Source organism: Pezoporus wallicus, unplaced genomic scaffold (genome assembly GCF_028554395.1).
Source record: "Pezoporus wallicus isolate ANWC-B61680 ecotype Strahan unplaced genomic scaffold, APGP_CSIRO_Pwel_v1 contig_8548, whole genome shotgun sequence".
Lineage (NCBI taxonomy): Eukaryota > Metazoa > Chordata > Aves > Psittaciformes > Psittacidae > Pezoporus > Pezoporus wallicus.
Window position 1 is genome coordinate 74,999 of NW_026642624.1, and position 24,587 is coordinate 99,585.

The 24,587-nt window shown below is 39.5% G+C and overlaps 1 protein-coding gene across 2 annotated transcripts in view; it reads left to right on the forward strand.

Annotated features, from left to right (window-relative positions):
* Positions 1-24,587, forward strand: part of MEGF11 (multiple EGF like domains 11) — a 265,950-nt gene that overhangs the window by 59,385 nt on the left and 181,978 nt on the right. Inside the window, exons 2-5 of one of the 2 annotated variants that reach the window (XM_057430993.1) lie at positions 2,854-2,966; positions 7,318-7,441; positions 9,919-10,020; positions 11,583-11,683. In XM_057430993.1, coding sequence (XP_057286976.1) covers positions 7,326-7,441; positions 9,919-10,020; positions 11,583-11,683 — 319 coding nt within the window. In that variant the 5' untranslated portion in view covers positions 2,854-2,966; positions 7,318-7,325. The remainder of the gene's footprint in view (positions 1-2,853; positions 2,967-7,317; positions 7,442-9,918; positions 10,021-11,582; positions 11,684-24,587) is intronic. The other variant, XM_057430994.1, reaches the window with a different exon arrangement.

Below are 24,587 nucleotides of genomic sequence, written 5' to 3' on the forward strand. Positions count from 1 at the left end.
GCTTACTTTGTTATTTATTCTTGCTTTGCTTTAGCCAAGCTTCCACTGACTCCAGTGGAAGTGAGCTTATAAGAGGGCTCAGCACTGAAGCACATCTTCAGACTTCATAAGATACCCATGGAACTGTAAAAAAATTCACTGTAGCAACTGCAACTTACACTGACACATTTTAGAGCTTAGAGATTTAGAGCAATTTAAGAGATTTGGACACTTGGTTCCTGTTAAAATCAGCCCTCCACCTAGTTACTGGAAAACTGAGCAGCTGTGGTTCAAGGAGTGTGAGGGATACAGAAAATAGGTGGACTATAACAGTTAGGACCTTGGTGTGTTTATCCAGTCTTTATCAGAAAGCCTCTAAAATTACATCTTTGGAAATGGAATTAGTTCTTTTATTTGCACTGAACAGCACTTGCTTCACTGGATGATGTAGCAGAAGAGGCTCGGCTAAGACTGAGCAAACAGGACTCTGGATGCAGCTCTTCATTTTCCTTGATAACTTCTCCATAAACTGTAAAAATATCTAAATTTTGCTTTTATTCTTTTATTTTCCAAGTCCTGTTGATTCCAAAAAGTACCACAGAATTGTTCAATTTGTTTCATTCACAACATCCATTGTAACTTCAGCCACGATCTTTGGCTAGCATGATCTAGGTTAACCTACAGAGCATAGAACACTTTTATCCTGAGAAGTTCCAATTCCTGCTTAGGTGTATTGGCATTACCCCTATGACTAGAAGGGCAAAGCTGGAAGAAGCTTGTCTCCATTGTATGAATTCAACTGTAAGGGAAGAAAGCTCCTAGTTTTGTACATCTTGTTGGCATTTTCCCAGCTTGTGCCACTGCTGGGATTGGCCTCTTCAACTGTACAAACTGGTCCTGTGCCACGAGCTGTCCCAGGAGACTGCAGAGGAACCTGCTGAAGGTCAGAAGCAGTTGAGCTGTCCTGGTCAGCTGTTTCTCCCCTTGTCTGTGTCACCTCCAGGCGAGAAGAGACTTATGTCTGGAAATGATATCAGGGACGTTTGTGAATAGCAGTGACTTCTGTATGTACTCAAGTATTTCCAGCTATTGAACTGCCTTCTTGACATCACAGGCAGAGATGCACACAAACCTTAGAGAAAGCAGTGCTTGAGAGAACATGGAAAAGCTGGATATGTGACTGACAGCATGGGGTTTTTTAGCAAAAATTACACACCAGCTGTTTTGCCTGCATGTAAGGGATAATAATTTGCCCTCAGTACAATGACTTCTAGAGGTTTAAATAGACCCTGTTAACTGAAGTATCATCTTTTGTTAACAGAGGCAGCTTTTTGTCTACTGTCTTAATCATGCAAGATGTCAGGAGAGAGAATCCAGCAATACGGTGCATAGCCTAGTGTTTCTGCTACTTCTATCACTTGAATTTCTCTGTGCTCAGATGATAAGTGCCAGTGCTTTTGTATGCAGTACGCGCTCCTTCCTAAAATGTTTATCTGTTTGAAACAGCTTTAAATTTTCATTAGAAACAAACCAAAACCACAACCTGCTGTTGGCAATATTACTCTTGGTTGTAGCACCAATTTTTAGAGGTGACTAGTGAGTTTGAATGGCTTAGTTCTTGACTGCCCACATTAAACCAGCTTCTTTCATAGCGTGTTTTCTGAGCTCTGCATATTCTTCAGCCCTTTCACGGTATCTCGAGTTATTAATCATAAGTAGAGGCATCCAAAAAATCCTGATCAGTTTTGAAACTGATGGCCTCATTTAGCTTCCTAACAGCTTGTTTCGAATAAAACCTGATGTAGAGCCAAGTGAAGTGAGTGTTTAAATGATCCCTTGCCTAAAGTATGGTGAAAATTTCAGATGGGATGAGAAGAAGGAATGCCACTGAGGGCAGCTTGTTGGAAACTTGCTACTACTTTGAGACTAAAATAATGTAATCAGCAAACACTCAGTCACTTTAATGCTCCTTCAGTGAAATCCAGCTTCTTGTTTTCTGGCTTAACTCTTCTCTGGCATTTTCCTCAATTGCTCACACACAAATACTAGAATAGATTTGAATTTTGATGTGCCTCAATTTTCTTATTTGGTAGCAACTGTAATTAAGAACAGAATGAGGGAATCTCTTGAAAAATGTAATATATTTATGAAGAATCAACATGGCTTTGTAAAGGCACCATGAATCGTTAAAGCTCTTTGAGATAAACATGTGGATCACAAAGATCCAGTTAGATTTCCAGAGGGCTTTTTCAAGATCTTTCATCAAACTTCCTGAAAGAAACTCAACTTTTTTGTTGGGATATTACAGAAGGAAACATCTGTATGTAAATAAAATGTTGTTTATGTGATAGGAAAAGACAGGAAACAAAGTCTAAGAATTGTTGATTGATTTCTAACAAAGGAAATGTATCAAATGAAATTGAGGATGCAGATGTAAAACCGAAGGAAGTTTTTGATACCATCCATGGCTAAGATGTGAGACCATCCCAGGATGTTACTCACACTAAAATTTAGATTTAGGGGCTTGAAATTTCCATTTTAATGGATCAGAAATGGTTAGAGAAATTACTGGGCTAGAACCCATTACATCTATTAAACACTTGTTGCCACTTGTGGCTGAGGAAGCTGCAAATAGCTGGAAGCTACAAGGGTTGAAAAGGACATGTTACTGTCAACCATCTTCTTCCACTCCATCCTAGACACTTGCTATTGGCTTAAAACAAGATAGTGCTCTGTGGTGTGGTATAACACCATTATCTTACGAGATAAACCGTTCTAAATATATATAATTTCTGTCTTATTTTTTTTCCCCTCCCCCAAACACACTTTCTTTGACCCAATATGTTTTCTCTCTTTCAAACTGACTGCTCACAGGGCCAAGCGATGTCTGAGGAGCTTTTGTCTGCTATCCTGTTAATGTGCTCTGTGTCTTCATGTGCTGAGAGTTTGTAAAGCCAGGATCCATTAGGAATTTTTAGCACTTTGAGGTAAGACTTTTTTAACATGGCTCCTTGTTAAATGGAAATTTGTGGAGAAAAGTCAGGTTAATAAACTGCATATACATTTAGACATCGAAAGGAGCGATTTTCAAAAGTACATAAGGATTTAAGAATATTGCATGCTGATGAAAGACACTTCTGTAAATATTTTCCCTTTTTACAGCTGGACACCAAGCTCATTCCATACCAAACTGAGAGAAAAACATTCCATTTACAACTTTGTCATGGACTGGAAATTCTGTTTGAATTTCATGTCGAAGTCATGTTATGAAACCTTTTGTGACAGGGATGTCAAAAGGAGACGTGTCACTACTGCCCCTCAACAGGAACGGTCATTTTTAGTTAAATTTTCTAGTCTGTCAGCCCAGGAAACAGAAGAGAAATTTAACCTGAGGTTTTGGCTTGCTTTTTACTCCCAGTATACCGGTATGCAGTAGTCCTCTTTCCCAAGAATATTGTCCAAAACCAGGTACTCAACACCTAGAGAAAGCTTAAGGGGATACTTCCTTCACCCAGCAAGGATTCTTTGGGGTCTTATTTTCTCTGCACACAGGTCTAATCTTGAGTGGTACTGTCATCCTCAGCTTGTGTTGTACAAACTCTAGAAGAGAGTAACAGACGTGCTTTTGTCCACGCTCTGGTGTGCTTTGTCCAATTTGAACTATCACCTGCATCTCCTGGTCTCCTTGCAAACCCCTGCACAGTTTCCTCAACAGAGATTTTTGTGAGGTGAATCCACTGACAGATAAGTCAATGACTTGCCACCTACCAGTTTGTCTGCAGCTAAGATTTGGGGCTTAACAGTGAAAGTGTGTTTCTTTTGTACTGGAACCAGTGATCTGTGTCAATATTGTAGGTGAAATGCTGAAATTCATTCAAAAAGGAGTGAGGTTTGTGAAAATGGCTCAATAAGCATCAGATACCTAACCTGATCTGTTGTAATCAGCAGAGAGGGAGACACGTGTGAGAAATCACCAGCTTCTATTTTGGACCAAAAACCCTTCTCTTGTGCCAAATCTTACTTAAATTGACTTCTTTCACTCCTGAAAAGAAAAATCAGGCCTGGAAAGACGAAAAAGTTAGAGTGCATTTAGGGACTGCGCAGAGGACCTCTGTGCCATTTGTTTTCTTGTTAAAGGCTACATCTTTAATGAAGGTATGGGGTTTATCCCCCTGAAAAGCTGATGCTGCCTCCTTGGAGAATATGTTCCAAACATTAAACGAAATGTAGGAGTGTAGGATCTATCTCCTGTTCTCTGCTTTCACGGGAGCCTGCTGGAGTGCAGCCTTCAGCTTTGGGGCGTCCAACATCAGAAGGACATGGAACTGTTGGAGTGAGTCCAGAGGAGGCCAGAGATGCTGTGAGGGCTGGAGCAGCTCTGCTCTGGAGCCAGGCTGAGAGAGCTGGGCTGGGTCAGCCTGGAGAAGAGAAGGATCCTTAAGGGGAGACCTTAGAGCAGGTCCCAGTGCCTAAAGGGGCTGCAGGAAACCTGGAGAGGGGCTTGGAACAAGGGCCTGTAGGGGCAGGACAAGGGAAATGGCTTTAACCTGCCAGAGGGGAGACTGAGATGAGCTCTTAGGCACAAGTTCTTCCCTTTGTGGGTGCTGAGGCACTGGCACAGGGTGCCCAGAGAAGCTGTGACTGCCCCATCCCTGGCAGTGTTCAAGGCCAGCTTGGACAGAGCCTTGTGTGACATGGTCTAGTGTGAGGTGTCCCTACCCATGGCAGGGGGTTGGAACTGGAATAGCTTTAACTTCCCTTCTGTCCCAAACCATTCCATGATTCTATGATGGTGGTGAGCAATAAAAGCTGAAAAAAAATCCCAATGTATTAGATGTCATTACTGGATTTTTTTTTTGATGTTGGTTTTTAATATATGTGTTCCTATTTTTAGAGTTTTATTCTGAATCTTGTAATAGCAACCATTCCATTTTGGTATGAGGTCTTTTCTATTAACAGTGATCAAAGTGAAATATTTCATATGAGTTAGGAAAAGAGACACTTGAGATGAATGAGGTTCCGCTTTATCTGGCAAGTTGGATGTTTCTGATATGCGATCTGACTTACAAAGTTGGAAAATTAATTGCACAAAGCAGTTCATTTCTAAACAGATAATAAATTCGTATTAGCATTCAAAGTTTAGAAAACAAGTTTGAACCTTTTTCAAATATATTACAAACAAATATTCTGTGTGCTGTTAAGTCTTATAAATAATTCTTTGGTGTTTGGTTTAAAACCCAAACTGATACTTTGTTTTCTTAAGAACAAGCTGACATCTCTAAGAACTACACAATTCAAATATAGAGCTGCTTTATTTAAATGTGAAGAGGCTAGCTCTCTTGATGTAGAAGTCAAGCTGTCTTTCTGCCTCTAATTAATTTAGGGATAAACCCAGGCTGTTGATGTTGTCTAGAAGTCGACAAACTGAGCACAGACCCATGTTTTGATTTAAAACCCCCTCTATTAAGGATTGTATTTCCTTAAGTGGCTTTGCCTTGCCCTTGCTTTGATACTTGTGTTGATCAGAAGTAGGCTTTCCTCTGGTCCAATTTCTTCAGTCTTACCAGGAACCAAAGATGCAGAGGATGAAGAAAGGGGTTAAATTGCAACCTATAAACACAGTACCCAGTACGTTGTCCTCTGTATTTTGGCATTATTCAAATGGCAGGTACTTTAGTACGTTAAAGTCATCTTTCGAAGATTTTTTTTGTTTAAAAGCGTGTCTGTCATTTTGTTGAGCCTCTTACTTCATAGTTCACATGTGTTGGTACATTCTATGCTAAAAGAAAGTTCAATTTACACTCAAGCTCTGGATTTGAACATTAGGTTTGTTGAACTTCTGTCCCATGAGCACTTCCTGGTCAGCCCCATCAGGACATTTTCCTCCATGTCTAGGACAAGCGCAGTGAGCGTCTTTTCAACAAACAGAACTCCCTCTCGTGCCATCAGCCCTCTTAATTTCCTGAGTAAGCTTTTGCATTGTTGCCATGGGACCTTGAAACAGCCTGCAGGTGAGGAATGGTACTCCCAGGCTTAAATCCATTTCATGAGGAGCATTAGCATTCTATCATGTTAATTAACATTAATATGACTTACATGGCTTAAGACCTATCTTTGGGTTTAGCTGCGCTCTAGGAATAATTCAAAAGATGAGCTATTACTCCCATTGGGATCCTGACTTCAAATCCACTAAAGGTAATGGGTGTCCTTGAACTGGCTAAGAAGGCTTTGAATCAGGAGGTAGTTTCAGATCAGCTTTCCTGGCTGTCCCTCCGCTGTTCATTCTGCTTTGTGACAACTTCTTTATGCTGGGCTGTATATCAGTGCCATGCAGAGCAAAGCTCTTAACTTCCCTTTTGCTGTTCTGGACCATAAGGCAACGAGCCATGTGTTTTTTTAGATGATCATATGAAGCTTCAGTCTATTTTTAGGGCAGTCTTGCTGCCAGGAATAATTTCTGGGACTTTTGATTTCAGTGGTGGATTATGTGATGATGTGAATGTCTAAAATGGATATTTCAAAATACTTTTTACTGACTTAATGTTTAACAGATTAACACCTCTGTAATGTTACATTTAAAAGCAGCTTCATATTTCCTATCCATTTTGTATTGTTGACTGACATCATTGGTGGCCTCTAGGCAAATGCTGTGGCTTTGGTTTCAAAGCCCCAAATGAGCAATAAGTATGTATAAGTCAGTACATTCGATAGATGAACTGTTACACAATGAAGAGACCACAGCTAATAAATTTTATATAATCTGTTTCCAACTTCCATGCAAATATTTTTATTTAATCTTTGGTGTTCTGCATAAAATGACCCAATATTTTGACCTCTGTCACTGTAAGTGATTCCCCATCTGAGAGTTAGAAAGCAAATTGATTTTGCTTCAGTCATGTAGTCAGCCTGTGTCTGAGCTCTAGCATACTATATTGACCCAAGTAAAGCCCATTTAAGTAAATCAAAGGGGGTATTTCGGTATTCTTCCTTTTGCCTATAGGCTGATGGAAGAATAGTTTCTTTTAATACCTCGGTAATTTATTTTGCCATTACAAGCAGCTGTAAAAATGATCAGTAGCAGTAATGTTCTTTGGAAGAATCATTGGGGTTATCAGTGTCTTGGGTAGCTTAATCATCAAATTCATCAGGTTTAGTAGGTTTAAATGTATAAATTTCTTTCAGAATGCATTGGCTGTTTAGCTGATTGCTTTTTGAAGTATTTGAATTTGTAAATAACTCCACAGGATTTGGATTTGCACAAAAGCAAGGGTGAAAAGGCCCAGAAGGATGTTTTCTTCAAAATTGTCTTTAATGGCTGTACTTTCTTTTCTTCACCAGATACAACAATGGTGGTGCATATGCTGGTCAAGTGGATTCTAAAAGGGCTTATTCTGTCTTTTCTGCTCAAATGTACTCTGTCCCTAAACCCAGATGATCCAAATGTTTGTAGTCATTGGGAAAGGTAATGTATAGCATACTGTTTTAGATCTTTACATACAGAGGGCAGAATAAGAGCCATAATTTGCTAAATGCCACCCTGTCTCACAAAAGAACATGGATTTGCATGACAGAAAGAGTACTTCTGAGCAGCTTTGAGAATTTGGGTCATCCCAAAGAATTGGTTCTAAAGCTTGAGCTGTGTGTAGACCACATACCCCTCTGTTACCTGTCTGCTCAGTTATACTTTGGAAAGTTCCTCCATGGTTTCAGCTAGAACACTCCACAGGTGTTTTCATTTATCATGGAGAGACCTAGAGAAATGGTGGCCTTATTCTGTCTTGCTTTTTTCTGGTTGTGGTCAAGCAGGACTATTAGAGATTTTGACTAAGTTTTAAGCCCTTCCTGCTGCACCGTGCAGGTTTATTCTGTATGTCCTGAACTTTGTGTCTGTATCTGCCACATTTGTGTCAGCATCAAAGAATATCTACTTGAAAGCACAGAGAACTAAAGGCCCTGGTAATTCTTGTTCTCTCTATTGTTACAGTGTCCTCATCCTAAAAGTGGATCTGTGCAGGGCAGTTCTTATAAGTACATAGAAACCCACCATCTTTGATAGGGTTCACAGTCATGCAGGGTCTGTTTGCAGAGGCTAAATTTCCTGTACTCTTAAGCTTAACTCACTAAATTTCCAGCTCTGTGGTTTAGTTTCACGCAAATATGAATTACTGTCCACTTTAGCAAAATAAATCCTTTTAACAAGAGCAGAGATGGAATCATATTTTAATGGCACTGTGGTTTGATTTTAGAGAGTTGTTTGCAGGTTTCTTGCAACTGCAAAGCAAAAACTAGAGAGGAAAGGATTTTGCAGTCTGTATTGTGAGGTGAAGTGCATTCAGAGCACAGGAATAAAATATTGATTTTGTCTGAAAATAGTCAGCAACCCAGAGACCCAATCAAGGAGAAACAAAAATTAAATACCAAAATTGATTGGTTGTACTGACCAAGATGACTTTGTTACTTAGATGTTAATAAATCAAAGGAAAAAGATTGTTAGGGCAATTGCCGGATAACAACCAGGATCATAAAATAATAATCAAGATTTCTGAGCGTTACTGCTTTGTGTTAATAATGAGCAATGTAAATATTTTACATTTTGCCATTAGTGGCAGTAAAATCATTATTGTCAAACCCAGCAAACTGTGACAGAGGGCAAAAGCAACATCTTGTAGAATCTTGGCTTGTCTAGAAGGGGCATGACAAGCAGGGCAGTAATAGTCCAGCCTTCGATTTCAAGCCAGTCAGACCCTCCAAGCAAATATTTTGGTATTACCTAACGGGTGAAATCTCACAGGGTTTAATCATATCAGCAGTCCCACTGACAAGAAGGAAATCACTTGGAGGATTAAAACAATCGCTATAATGAATGATTTGGAGGGTCTGATTCTTGTGTCTTGACCCTGCCTAGAATGATTCCAGCATCATTCTCCAAAGATATTGTAGATCTGATAAAGCTGAGCTTGTTTCCAGATCAGAACCTGAGATTGAGTCTCTTGGACAGTGCACACACTCACTATAGGGCAATACAGTGTTCCAAAGTGACTGACACAAGTCCATGAGTTTTGTATTCCTCTATCGCACAAGGAGCCTGGACACTTTCAGTATAATCATAGCAATTAATATAGTACCTGATACATGAATAAATAGCATTTTGGGAAGGAGATTAATAAATTCTTAGTGTTGTTGGAGCTCTGTGATTTCTAACCAACTCGCCCAATTTTGGTTTTTATCCATTCATTTGTACAAAGAGAGCTAATCCTATTCTAACCATATGTTCCAAATCTAGATACCAGTTAACTCACATTACAATTTTCACATAGTTCTGAGGTTATTTCTGCTACAGATTAAGAGGATTTAATTTGTGCAGCAGAAGAATAAACACTCTTCAACATCTTTTATAAATGATTCTATTTGATTGGTGCTCCCAATAGTTGAAGTAGTGGTGCTGCTTCATCCTAAAATCATGTGTCAGCATCCCATCACAGTGGCACCATGCAGCATAGCTAAGTTAATACAAACTCTAACTGCTATTTTGGAGTACAAGCAAAAATTGACAGTCCTAGGCAGGAAGGCAACTGGGATGTTTTAAAACCATGGTGTTTTCCTCTCTTTTAAAATGTGCAGCATTAAGTCAACCAAATACCCTTTTCACTGTCTAAACTACCATGAATTTAGTCCTTTTTCCAGAAGGGAAGGGTTTGTTACTCAGACTGAAATCTCTATTTCTGTTATGGAGCCAAAGTTAGCAGCATTGCCAGAATTTTCAGGCAGAGCTGTGGCTGAAGGAAGCCCTTTTTTTGATTTTTAATAATGCCCAAAGTTTCTGAGATTATTGATTTAAGTCTTTTCATACTGAAGTTAGATGAGTAGCATATACAGGGAACTGAAGCTTTTCAGGTTGCAACAAACAGCCTTTCACTTCTTTTCTCTGTCTACTCCTAGCTATGCTGTGACAGTCCAGGAGTCTTATGCTCATCCTTTTGATCAGATCTATTATACAAGATGTACTGACATACTGAACTGGTTCAAGTGCACCAGACACAGGTAAGAACTAATCCCCAGAAATTTTAGTTTTGTTTTGCCTTTTCCTCTCCTCACACACCTTTTATTTATGCAGGTTTTTGTGGTACTGTAACATAGATATGTATGGAAAGATGAATTTCAGCACAATAGCCAGGGCGTTTGGCATTCTAGAGGCATTGATTGAAGTAGAGAGATTTTTGCGTGAAATTTGGGTGAGGTCAATGATAGTCACTCCCTTACAGGGCCATTCAGGAGTATGTTTCTTTGCCATTCACCCTTCCATGGACTGGAAGTGATTCTTGTATGACCAACCATGACAAGCTATCTTTTCCAAGTGGTCAGTACATGTCCAGGTTTATAGTAGGAAGTCCCTGAAGCTCCTAAATCTTGAAGAATCGGATACTTCAGGGTTAATGATAATTATGCATGGACCCGTATTTGAAATACTGCACCCAAATCTGTGTTGAATATCTGGTAAAATAAGGATGGATCCATTTCTAGCACTGATACCAAGAGTTAATTTTTCCCAGGCTCCAAGATATTGCTGTTAATTCATTCTGATTCCAAGTACAAAAGTATCCTACAAACATCCACTAATATTTGAAATCTTTTAAAGGGAGTTTTAGCAAGTTAATTGGTACCTTAACTCTCAGTAGCAAAGAGATTGTTCAGCACTGTCCTAGTCTGACTGTGAGTTTTGTTTTTTAGCTTCTGTGTTCTGATGTATGGAATTGAACAGGGATGCAGAGCTTTCTGCACTGGTGTATAGACTGGAGCTCAGCAGAGTAAATTTGATCAATTTATCTAGCATGAGGGACAATAGATTTTATTCAGTTTAGGTAATTTCAAATAAATTAACATTAATAAAGCTGTTATATAAATATATAATATATGATATATAGTATATAATATATGATATATAATATATAGTATGCAGTATAAACAGTCTGTTAATATTCCTTTTCTAATGTAGTATCGTTGCTAACTCTATGAATGAGTCTAGAGAAGCTACAGAATGCTTAAAACCATTTCTGTAAACCGCATATTGCAGTGGAGAAAACACGCTTTAAATACTCCACTGGGACTATAATGGCATTTTGCAAGGCATTAGTGCCTTGGAAGGGTTAGCAAGCAGGAAGAAATCACTTGGGGTTAACTTTTCATTTTGTGTAGTGAGAGCAGTTTCCGTCGTGGTAATGGCTTGTGTAGTGCACTGACAGAGTGGAAGATTCTGCTCGTTCCACTGGTGATAGCTGACATTGCTGATTTGCAGAAATGAATCATCTGCTCTCAAAGATACTCCTTGCCCTTGCTTTAGGACTGGGGAAATGGTTTAAGATAGCAGTCCTAGGAAGAGCTGCAGTGATCGACTGTCATGAGTACTGTGTTTATAATACAAGTTATATTTCAAGTTTCAAAACAAATATTGATTTTTTTTTTATTGTGGCTTTTAATATCAAAAGCTTTCATGCATTTTAAATAATTATTGAATGCTATCCTTACTATAATTTAACACAAATATAATTCCAACAGTAGGCATTGATTTTCTGTATTGTAAAATGGCTTTCTGTCTTGCCATTTAGAATAAGTTATAAAACAGCCTATCGAAGAGGACTAAGAACTATGTATCGGCGAAGATCGCAGTGTTGCCCTGGATATTACGAAAGTGGAGACTACTGTATACGTATGTACAGAGCTTTGCTTCAGATCTGACAATTAAAAGTCATTTTTGGAGGAGCTGTAGGCTCATTAAAGATGTATTGTGGTAGTAATATTAAAGGCTGATTTTCAGAGCTGCTCAGAACCTTCAGGTGCCACTGGTTTCAGTGAGGATTGCAGATACTGAACAGTTCAGGTTAGTTCAGTATGTGTATTCCAAGTACCTAAGCAAAATTTTGCTGAAATCATTGGGGAGGCTGTTAATCAAATTCCTGAGCGCTTTATTGAATCAGATCATACTTTGGGGAGTAATTTATGCACGTATGTACTAATGTTAAAGAATTAGGGGAACTAAAACCACACTTACATGTAAATTGTCACAGAATTTATTAAGCAGCATAAAGTTTCTGCTTCTTAATTTGGCAAGTTCTTTGTTCAGGTACAAACATTTAAAATCTCACTGTTTCTCATGGTACCTGTCAATGGTTTTGCTCTTCTTAAAGCTTCACAAATGTCAGAACTTTGTCCTGTCTGCACTGTGTAAGTCAATAAAAAGCTCTGGAGTGTGTTAGGTCAGTCTGAGGGGGACAACAAGTGAAATGGATCATTCAAGAACACCTAAAAGCTTTGTTAGTTAATAATGTCTTGTACATTAATGTGTGTTATCAGTGTTGCAGCTTTGCTCAGGAAGCGGAGCTGGGAATCTCTTGTCTACATCTTGTTAGAATGGGATTATGACATAAGAAAAAACATAAGAAGGTTTTGATGAACATCAGAATCCAAATTTTATAGACAGGTTTAAAATGCCACAGAATAATTTAGATATTAAAGTAATACAGTTATCCAGCTAACTTTATACATCTTGACACAGTGCTTTAAAGCTATTTGTATCTAGCTGTGTTGGTGTTTTTATCTGAGTAACTATATTGTATTTAAAATGTAGTACAGGAGCACCTCAGAAACATGAATAGGCCCTAATCTCATTTTAAATGACCTTTATGCCAAACAGTTACTTTGAGGGGGCTTTGGACTCTGCAAAATTACCAACCCTTTGAGATAAGGCTGGTAGAATTAGCCTGATTTTACAGAGGGAGCAATCATTTGATCTTTTGAAATGTGAAGTGCTGTTACTCAAGTTCTGAAAAGCATTGAGCATGACCAATTGCTGAAGCCCTTCCTATGTTCAGTATGTAGTTACCTTTAAACTCCTCTGGGGTCACTATCATTTCAGCAATTGCTCCACACACTTTTATTATCAACTTGATTTTGTGACTCAAAATCCTGTCTGGCACAGAACATACTTATTTTCACTTTTCTCTCTGCAATCTATCAATGTCTTTTATTTTCTGGTTTTTAATTGCCATACTGGTTGCAACAACAGGAGATCTCTGCAGATCTTCTGATTTTATGAGGATATTAACATTTATTTTGAAGTGCTTTTTGGTTAGTATTAATCCTCAAGAGTCCTGCTGCTGCCAGACAAATATTGTGGAGAAAGAACAGCATAGACCATAAACCCGAGTTCTGCTAATGCAGGACAGACAGCAGGTATCTGGTCAGACCAGTTGTATGTTTGAAACAGTGTGGGTGATATTTAGGTTCACATATGCAGGAGTCAGGTTCTTACACTGAATGATCTGCATGGTCAGAAATGTGAAGTGCATGCCTCAAGGCCATTTTCTATCTATCCTCCTTCCTGGGAGATCTGAGCAGCAAATGCTGCTGAAAGGGAAATGATGTAAAGGAAGAAGCTCTCCGTTATGATCTTACTGCTTTGATACCACAAGAAGCCACAAAGGAAAACCAATCAACCAACCAAAAAACCTCATTGAAACTCTCTGACCCTGCAAGCATCAGTTTGAAGGCTTAACAATATTTTGCTATTGTGATCCTTTTCATGTCATACCTCCTGTTTCTAGGTATGACATACCCCTTGTCCTGTTAGTTTTGTTTTCTTCTTTTCACAACATATTCCTGTGCCAACAAGCAAGTTCTTCCATTCATCATACTTTACAGTCAGCAGTGAATTCCATTTTTGTTCCTGGAGGCACCGCCCTGCTTTTGCCTCTTTCCTTACCTTCCCTTACCCACTTGTTTCTTTTCTTTAAACTGATGCTGTCTTCTGTTGCCTACCAAGCTAGTCTAGCACTACTGTCCCACGTTCCTCCAGACATGCTCAGTGCCTTTTCCTTTAATGGCAGCAGCTACAAGACGGAGGTCAGGAGACACCATCAAAATCATCCCACTTTCCTGTGCTTCCATAGGGCAGCACTGTTCAACATGAGCATCCTTCTGCTAAGCCCCACTGCCACAAAGAGGGGAAGGAAGCTCCAGCCCTGCAGAGAAGGTTTTCCAAACCCAGCCAGCCCTTTAAAATCTATTCCATTAGCAATCATGGAAGCCACTACAGCATGGGGAGGAGAGAATACATCCCGCAGTGAGCCTGATGATCAAAAGAAAGTTTGATTAAAAAACATTGTGTAGATTAAAGGCTAATTGGTTCTTCTTTCATTAATAGCAGTCTTTATTTCTTGCAAAAGTTAAATAGCTTTGTAATTAACAGTGACATGTTTAGACTAGAGAAGGCTGAGTTTAAATCTCTATTAATGACTGTTTCTTGGATTTTAAAGCAGGAGTGAAGGCTTTCAGTGACTGTTTTGATCTTTTCCCTTCTCATTTATTATTTTTAAAGCAATGTCAGATATACAGTTTTATCTTTGTTCTCCTGTTGGGACTTACTAAATGGGTTTGGTCTAAGAAAATCTACCCTCAGTTCTATGTAATCAGGATGACCCAGAACTTCTTGCTCTGCCACTCTGGTGTTTTCTTTGCCTTTCTGAGTTCTGGATATGCTGCTGCCCCAGAAAATGTGGAATTCAGGCACAAGGTCAAATAATTAATTTGTTGACTGGTAAGTTATACCTCTGGCCAGTTCATTAGCACTTAGGCTAAGCAGTTTTGGGCTATGAAATTGCCTTTATGCCCATAAAAGGCTTGAAATATCTTGAAGTTGTAATGGTATTCCAAAAATTCCACCTGAAAAATGCTGCAAATACACATCTGCATATTTTTTCCATTGATGTCTTCAAAATGGTTGCTTCCATTCTGGTAGTTTTGCAAATTGATTCCCCTTCTCTGAATGTTCTTGTACATGACATAGCTTCTCACTGAGCTGTCCCTGAAAACAAACAGCACAGGCTGGGTAGTAAATCAGAGCAACTGTGATTGCCTGTACTTTGTATGCTAAGGTAAGCTTTTGGCAGAGCAAATGCATAAACTGCAGAAAATCTTTTCCTTAAACCACCACAGGGTTCAACTGCCCTTCAAGGTTTGCATAAGGATGTTTTAAAATCAAATTGTCTGATGGTATCTGTGGAAGTTAAAGCACCTCTGACCACTTTGCTGGTCAAAAAAAAAGACCAAGAAAAGGAATATTATGTGGCTCTTCTGTAGTTTTTACCCGTTGAGTAGATGGTAATAGAATGCTTCCCTTTAAGAACATGTCAGGTGGAAAGATTCCCTGTGTACTAAATGGGTACTCTTTTGTCTGGGAGACCAATGCTTTGTTCAGGCTGTCCATATTAATCTTATTCTTGCACAACAGATTTATATAAAAGAGATGTTTCTTCTAGGTAACAAAGGGTCAGAGACCCAAGCATCAGAGAAAAGGAAGACAGGACTGCAACATCTGCTGTTCTTGGCAGAAAAAAACCAGCATGAAACACAAACTTGGGAATTCACCTTTTCTTCACAGATTGAGAGATTTTAAGTTTTAACAGTTTTATTTTTCACTCTGCTACCTTACCCTCTTCTAATGTCTAAATCTATGCAATGTGACAGGATGTAATAATGACAGGATTAGCGATTAAACAATCTTACTAGTGCCACTTATCTATCATTCAAACCTGCCAAAATTCAGTAGAGTTATAGATTGACCATGGGTCTTTCCTTTCTCGGCCAAGATGTTATTGATCTCAGATTGTTTCTCAACATTCAACTTTCCACATTACAATTGCCACAACCATCATTCAGGGCTCCTTGACTTTGACACATCTTTTGATTGAGAAATTCGTGGTCTCACTGGTTGGATCTCAGTTTGTCACCTAGAGTGGTGGTTCACTTGGACATTATTATATTTGCAGGTAGTTATATGCCCATCTTTTCAGCCTATGTCTGAAACCTTTAATGGATTTCAGAACCAATGAGGAATGTTCTGTTAATAGCTGACTTGGTGAAATTGTGCAAATTTAGGACCTGATACTTTTGGGGGTTTTAAATAATGTTTCATAAATCCTGCCATTCCATCAGACACACCAACTTCATAGCATGATGTATGCTTTGATTGTAGCAATAGGAACATTCATACTTCACGACTGTGTTCCCTTTTCCAAGGCTACATGTCTCATAGCTTTTGTGATCTTTGAAAGGGCCATCTCATTGGAGCCATATGGCTGGTTTGTTAAACATCTGTACCATAGGAACAACAATGCCAGAGCATCCTGCCATCTGGATGAATTACAGTCCTTGCAATTCAATGTGTATGTTACAACAACACCGCTGTGGAGTGTACTTGTGATGAAAAGAAAAATAATAGCTTATGTGATCAGTGCAGAAGTTGCACACTCTGACAGACTGTTGAATCAGCAGCTTAAACTTCCTGAATATTCATAGCATTTGTTCATATGTCAGATTTGTTGATTATTTTCACTTTGTCATGCAGAAGCTCATTAACATTTTAGAAGAAATGTTGTCCCCCTCCCTTCTCATGTCAATTCTAAATTCCTCATGGTGAGCATCCCTGTAACTTGAAAATACATTGTTTGAAAACTGCTGGACTTGGGAAATACATTTTTCTTCTCTTTATAGACACACATTAAAGCTGGTGCTTGCTGTAAGAGACTTACTGTTACATTATTCAAGTACAGCATTCTGTACATCAATAATGCAACATAAATTAAGGGAAATGATCTAGCAGTACATAGATACTTTGTATCAGGGGACATTCCTTTTCTCTATCTGATTTGGGATGTATGAGTGCAAGAAAATGGCGTGGAAAGGCCATTCTACATATAAGGTTATTAATTATAGAGTTTAAATGACAGTAGGGGACTCTTTGAAATTTCTCCTTTTATATGCATTTGAGATGACTCCATACATCTTTTTCCAGTGAAGAATATGGGGAAAATAATTTAAGTTCTGCATTCACATGTGAGGGGATCTTGTACAGGAATTAAGAAATTATGCTTTTAATAGTAGTAGTCATAGTCATATTAGCAACAGCATTATTACCAATGTGTGATGACTGGGAGGAATCCCTGTTTTCTATTGAATGTTCAGGTGAGTTGGTAGGACAGCAAGAGAAGGAGTATGCAACAGAACTGGTTATCTGCATTCAACTTCTGCTACCCTACTCAGGGTGTAACCTTGGAGCTGCGTACTAATGCTTGATACCTCATTTTACAGAACACAGCGGGGCAGGTCACAGCCTGCAAACAGTAGAGGCCTTTGCTTATTCCTTCTGAACATCTTGGGAGGTAGGATAGGAAGAGGGAGAAAGCCTTATGATTAGGTCAGCTCATTTTGTGGCATAGATAAAGACATTGAGTTACTATTTAGTCTAAAGATAATGGAGAGACCTCTTTGCTGAGAAGGTGAAAAAATCAGTTCTCATGTCTCATCCATCATTTTACATTTGCAGTCAGCTTCTGGGCGCTGATGGATTTGCAAAGATGCTGGTGGGGAGTAGTAATGAAATAAGGGAAAGACTTCTGCAAGAAATGCAGGAGAAGGAGGAGAAACAAAATGTTCATACAAAAGAACGAAGGTAGCATGAAGTCAGGAAGAGGGTTTGCTGAAGCTGTATAATGTCTCAAAGGACTTAATAAATATCAGAGGAAAAATTACACAAGCATTATAGTTAGAAAAAGATTTAGACTGTTGCAAGTGTAGCAGTAAAAGAGCTTTTCTGGTTGCTTTAGGCAATCTCAGTTGGATCAGTATAAAAGAATACTGGGAAGGTAGACACAGAAGGAGGCACTGGATCCAGAGCTACTCAGTATTCACGTTAATGGACTGGATGCCTGGGAGCTTCAGCAGGATCAGAAAAAAGATAATCAGAAAAACATACAAAAAATAGAGATGTGAATTCATTGTTGAATTCAGAGCAAGAGCCATGCACAGTTTAGTCTGTTAATTTGCCCACTTTTTAGCAGGTTGATCCCTAGGTGTGTAAATCAGCACAGATCCACCATGCTGGAATGGGTATCTTCAGTTACTTCATCCTCACTTCTACATCTTCTTTAATGTCTTGATTCCCTTTGAAAATTCTCTTCCTCTTTCTTCTTTAATACAGCTCAGTGCTGTTAAAGCTGATTTGCACTGGTTTTGAGGATGTATACTTACAAGATATTGGCCATTTGTCGGATCATGGCGGCAAAGAACTCCAGAAGACTTTTTTTTTCTCTCCAAAAGACGTTCATTCGTAGTCCAGATATGTGGTGAGCTGGGTTAAATTATTGAAATCAATAGGGTCAGAAAGAAGATAGACGTGTGAAATGAAATACATGTTTAAAATTGAAGTTTTTTTTCCCATTTAATAGATTTATTTCCCTTGTGCTTTGAAGACATAGGAAAGGAGGGGGAGATAGAGAGGAAAAGAAGTTACCTAAATCTAGATGGCCTTTAGAAAGAGCTTCTGATGCACATTAAAAATCTGAGATAGCATCTTTTCCCACTTCTTTCCTATTGTAGCTTCCCCTGGCTGTGACCTTGCCCTGACCAGTTCCAGAGTTTTTGTCACACATTAACTCCAGGTGTCTGGAAGCCATCAGTCAGATGGGGAGGGGGAACTGTTCTATGCAGATTCCTTGCTAACTGGAAGAAAGTGTAAGTGCCATTTGCCCCTCTTCCTCATTTCTGGGCATCTTGTCAGATTGAATCTGTAAATAAAAATGAACCAACACCACAAGAAGAATGTCTGAAGGGTGTAAAATAGACTAATAGCATAGCCCAGTACCTGGTTAACCACACTGGTTAACACAGTGCTTGCTCACTCACTGAGCCACACAGCTGCTCTCGCTTCCCCTGGCGGGAAAGTAAAGTGGAATAGGAAAGGAAGAGTGAAAGAAAGAGAAAACTTGTGGATTGAGATTAAAAAACATTTAATAAGAAAAAAAGGAAGTGGAAGAAGAGAGAAAAAACCCAAAGGGCACATAGATGGTCATTTCAGGTTTGCAGTAGAGTCAGTTGGCAAATCAGTGTTCATTTTTGGTTCCCTAATTATTCTTAATGAAAGAAGATGATGATGTTGGCTGATAGCTTGAAAACCATGTGTTAACACTAAATACTCTAGTAATACAGTGTAAAAGTATTAATCAGATAGCAGAAACCAGCCATGGATGCTTCCTCTAGAACCAGATACTCTGACTGCTCACACATTCTCTTTTTCTTTGTTACAGGATTATAGCATTTCACTTCATATTTGTGTATTGTTGAACATACTTTTCACTTTGCTGAAGGATTTTTAAACCTCCCCAAGGAAATGTATCATGAAACTCCAGTCCATTGCACGTTTCTGAATAATTTATCTTCAGCTCAGTATTTCTAACACAGGCATTCACTTTGGCAAACCTCACTTTCTCTGATGCTCTAAGTCAAGAGGTATTTTCAATGTATTTAATCCCAAAGCTTTCCTTCTTTTTATCAAGTTTTTTTCCTTGCTGAATAATATGATTTACTTTCATTACTGTCATGCCCAGAAATTCATGTGCAAACCCACTAAAGATAGCCTTACTTGAAAAAGCTTTCAAGTTAAGTATGTAAATGGAGTCAAATAAAGAGCTCTTTTTCTGATTAAAAAGAAGAAACTGTCTGTGGAACACATTATAAGCAAATTTGTAAAGACGTTAAACTGGGTATTCAGTATAACAAGCAACAAAAGGAGGCTTTTTGTTACAGCAGTGTAGTGCAATATCCAAGCTCTGCTGAAGTAAGTCACTGGTACTATTTTAGGATCTGATATCACTACAGCTGCATTGACAGGTGCCATGGGTTAGGAGAATCTACAATTTAAATAGAATTTCTTTTAAAAGCATTATTAAAGGTATCCAAAATGATCTTTTTTTCCCACCAAATACTGTATAATAGTTGTGTTTATGCAAATGATATGTAATATTTACCTTCTCGTAAAGGGTAGACATCTTCAGCAGCTTCTGATAATGGAGGTAGAAGTTTTTATTCCCAGATCCATTCTTCTATTTTCAGGCAACAGTGTGAATCACAGAAATTGAGAAGTACACTTTACCTTGTATCATTAGTAGAAAGTTTCTCTAGACACTTAGACATTACTAAGGGATTGGAGTTGATCCTAAATCAGCCAATCTGCAGTCTAGAGCTGGGTACAGAAGAGTTTAGACTAGTGTTTTGGGATGAAAATCAGCCCCTATAATTACACAACAATTTGTTTCCTGAGGTCTTTTTTGCAGTTCTTTTCCCTAAGTTGCTCTGGAAGACATCACTATGGTTCCTTTTGAAATGTGGGACAAGTCAAAAGTGTCTGCATTTAAATATTCCATCCCCAGTACTGTTAGTGTAGCTTATTCATAACATGATCTTCAAACAGACTGTACTCCTATCCCTGATTTCATCAGGGTGACCTTCATTTGGAGTGTGTGGCTTGATCTTCAATGCAGTCTGAAAAGCACTGGCCCTCTGGGACCCATGCCATCTAATAGCCTGGCCTTGATGATGGGCTTGCCTTTAGAAATGTGTCCATATTCATCCTATTTTGGGGAGAAACAAAGAAAGGATTATTGTTAGATTGGCTCGATGAAATTTGGAATAAGAATGAAGAAAGATTTTGTTTGAAAAAATCAATAGTTTATTCAATGTGCTACAGGACTAAAATTTATCTGGGAGAATCAGAGTAATTTAGTTTTATTAGGTGTTGCATCACTCAGCAAAGATAGCCAGAAGTATCATGCAGGCCAGATGTCTTTGTCTATCTACTTACGATCTTTTAGGAACATTTTTGAGGCACTCCCATCCTCACTCTGATACATAGCACATAGTCTCTGCCTATGAAAATCAATCAGCGGTGGAGCTGTGTCATTTACTGACAGAAAATAGAACGCTCTTGGCATGAGACCGGCAAGTCAGTAATCGGAGATCTATGGGCATGTAGCAATGCTACCAAATCCTATAAGAAATATTTCTCAGGAATGGCAATATGGAATTTGTACACAAAGAAATTCACTTAATGCCCTGAGGGGAGGTAACCTGTAGCTAAATATGCAAGTACTGTACTTCTGGGGTGGTGATTCCAGAGAAACGGGCAAGATAACTTGGTTATTTTACGGTGCTGTTTAGACTCATGTCTTTCACTGTCTGCTCTAGCACCTCTGAGAGTCTTGCCGTCCTCATCTTCCTCAGCTGTACGTTCCTCCAGTCTTTCTATGATGGAAATGTTTGCTTATTTCTGACTTCTCACTTTTAGCTAGTTTCTGATTTTGTACTTTCCAACTGGCAGCTCACTTTCCATTCCAGCACAACTCCTGGAGGGGACAGGTTGCAGATGAAGGTACCCATGCTCCTGAGTGGAGAACAGTCATTGCTTCAGCAGTCTGTTGAGTGTTGTTTGATAGTAACTGCCATTACAGGTGGTTTGGTAGACCAGGTTATGTTTTCTCTTCTTCTTGTAGGTTTGGCTGCTTCTCCATATACTGGCAGGGATCCTGGCTATGAGCTTCTGCTCTCCTTGTAGAATGGTTTGGATTGGAAGGGACCTTAAAGCTCAGCCAGTCCCAACCCCCTGCCATGGGCAGGGTCACCTTCCACTAGAGCAGCTTGCTCCAAGCCCCTATGTCCAACCTGGCCTTGAACACTGCCAGGGATGGGGCAGCCACAGCTGCTCTGGGCATCCTGTGCCAGCACCTCAGCACCTTCACAGGGAAGAGCTTCTGCCTAAGAGCTCATCTCAATCTCCCCTCTTTCACCTTAAAGCCATTAAAATGGCCATTAAAGCCATTATTCCCCAGCCTGTAAAGAATTTCCTTCAAGTAACAAAACCTAATTCCCCTAAAGTAAAGAACAGAATGATTGTGGAATACTTCCACTGCTTTTGGCAAGGAAGAATTGTTTCTTCCCTCTTCTGTCCTCAAAAAAAACAACAGTACCTTCCTGCTGACAAACACTATTTGACTGCATTTAGTTTTGGTGGAGTGAGGTCTGCTAGATCATATATAGAGTGAAAGACAATGCCTAAAAGTAGATGTTAATATTTCTATATTACTTAGGAAAAGATAGAAGTGTTGTTTTTAAAGATGCAATATAAAGCACAATTTGCAGAGGAATTATCATTAGCTTTGCTGGTTGGATGAATCAAGTTCCAGTAGAAAATTAACCAGTGAAAATGTATTTTCTACAAATTGCTGCAAAGAGTTGGTCAATTTACCAAAGTGGAAGGAATAGACAGAGGGCACAGGAGGGGAAAAGCTTTCCTGGGTCATAGATTCTGCTCTGCTGATTCAGGATCTCTCTTAACCTCATTAAGAGTTTGAACTAGTGATAATGATTGTTGTGAACCCTGCAGTGAGACAATGGGAAATCGTTTACCACAAAAAGTTAAATGCTGAAATTATCCCACAGAATAATATTGTGTTAGAACATTGATCAGCAGAATTGATCTCAGCAGAAGTCCTTCCTCTCAACTTGGTAGAATGCAGTGATTATTTCTAGTTGAAGCAATGGCAGAAAATGTATAACATCAGTTGCAGGCCTTAAATGATCAACCACTATCAATATTTAGCTGATCTTCAAAGAGTTCTCTGTGGGCTCAGATTCACTTTCTGTAGTGACAGTGAGAAAGACTGAGCCTTAACCATGGTAAGTGATTTGGGAGTGTGACTACCTTACAGTGATCAGGATTTCACCTGAAAGTGGAATTTCGCTCTTCTCCCCACAGAGCAAGCCCGGGTACTTGTATCTCATGATCCCTATGGAACACTGGGGATGAGCAAGAGACACCCATGTGTGGTGTGTCGTCTCTGACCTTGGGTCTAAGGTCTTCCTTTCCTATGTGAAACTGGTCACGAATCTATTGGAATCAGGCATGAAACAGATCTTTGCCTTCAGTGCAGAATTTGCCTAGTTCTGGAGCTTACATCCCTCCTGCCTTTGCAGTCATTCCTCTTGCTAGAGCTGCGTTGCAGAATTTATCTACGGACTAACACATCAGTGCTGCTTTACCCAACCTTGTAACCTGTCCACTTTGCAGGGCAGATGCACTTCAGTGCTCAGAGCCCTGCCTTCCCAACGGCCCTTTTTCGTACTTTTGAAGTACTGCAGAGCTCTTCAGTTACTCACACAACCAAACACAAAGCGGTTCAGCTTCCTGACCGCGGTTCTGCTCTTCTGACATTTGCTGCTACTAGGAGGCTGCTTTTCAGCTCTCATTCAAACATTATTAAATGGTAAGTACTATCTCCCTTTCCCTCTCTCTGCAAGAGCAGATGAAACCAATGGGGCATCAGAATGATACAAAGAGTCTGCTAAATGTGTGACTCCATCAACCTCTTTGTTTGCAGGGCTCTAACCTTCTCCTCTGTTACTGTCACTATTTCATGGTCACTCATGCGATGCCATTCCCGTCTCAGGGACGTGCCTCTCCAGCTCAGCTGTTCCTCAGAACTAACCAGACTGCAATTCCAAAAAGTGCTTCACCAGTCTTGCTTTTCTGAGGGCACGTAGAAAAAGCGCCTGCTTCTCCTCTACCTTGACCTTCCCCTGGCACAGTCTGTTTCCCAAGCCATTCCTTACAGTAAGACCTACAACAGGCAATAGATCACAACACAGACTAAACTAGATTCTCATCAGCGCTAATTTCTCCAGTATCAGGAAACTTGAACATTGCTCCTGTGTGAGACCTGGGAGTCTGAAACACGGAGGTCTGGCTGGAATTGTTCTAAGACCTGTAAATTAGCCCATGTCATCTTCCTGGGACACTCAGCCATGACAAGAAGATGGGGGACCCTGTGTTCACCTTCACATTACTCATCAGAGCCCCACACTGTACTAGAAATCTGAGCTGAAACTATCTTAGATTTGATGCTTATTAATAAATCTTCACCTCCTGGTGAATTCACTGATATTTTGTCAACAATGATGCTAATGTATGTCAGATTCTGCTCCTGGGAGAAGATGAATCCTTAAAATGTGTCTCCTCAATCCTTTTACCTCAGACATTCACAGGTCATCTCTGGCATAGCCAACTCCCTAAGCTTTGGCAGGGTGTCAAGACTGAGGATAACACAACCTAGCTGCTACCTTCCACAGATCAATATCTCACCAAGGCAGTGGTCAGAGACTCCCCACGTCCCAGGCAAGAAAGACCACTGATTCTGTTTTGATTGCATAGATGCATAGCCTCTTATTCCAAATCTGCAGGAAAAGGAGCTGATCTTGCAATCCATGGCTGCTGCATGATCTGCATCAGTCTCATCTTTCCTTTGCTCACACTGATCTCCTTGGGTTTGTATTTTTTATTATTATTTTCATCAGGTACCAAGAAGGAGATGAAAAATAAGGGTTGCTAGCAGGCTTTGAGATCTCTTAATACCTTTATGAATTAAAGTTGCTGAACCATGCATTAAAGTGCTATCCAAGGTGATAAATTAATGGATGTATCCTGAGTGATGACCATAGAATCAGACATTAAGCAATGCAAAGAACTATTATCCCACTTCATTGGAACAATTATCCAGGAAACCATCTAATCAGTGTGATTCCTGATGGAAAGGCAGTGATTTACAGAGGGAATCTTCCGCTCAGCAAATAAGCAATAATCTAAGAATGAGGAAAACCCACCTGGGTGCTTTAGCTGTAGTCATCTTTCTTCTACTATCAACTCCCCCTTTTCTGAGCACATCCTAAGA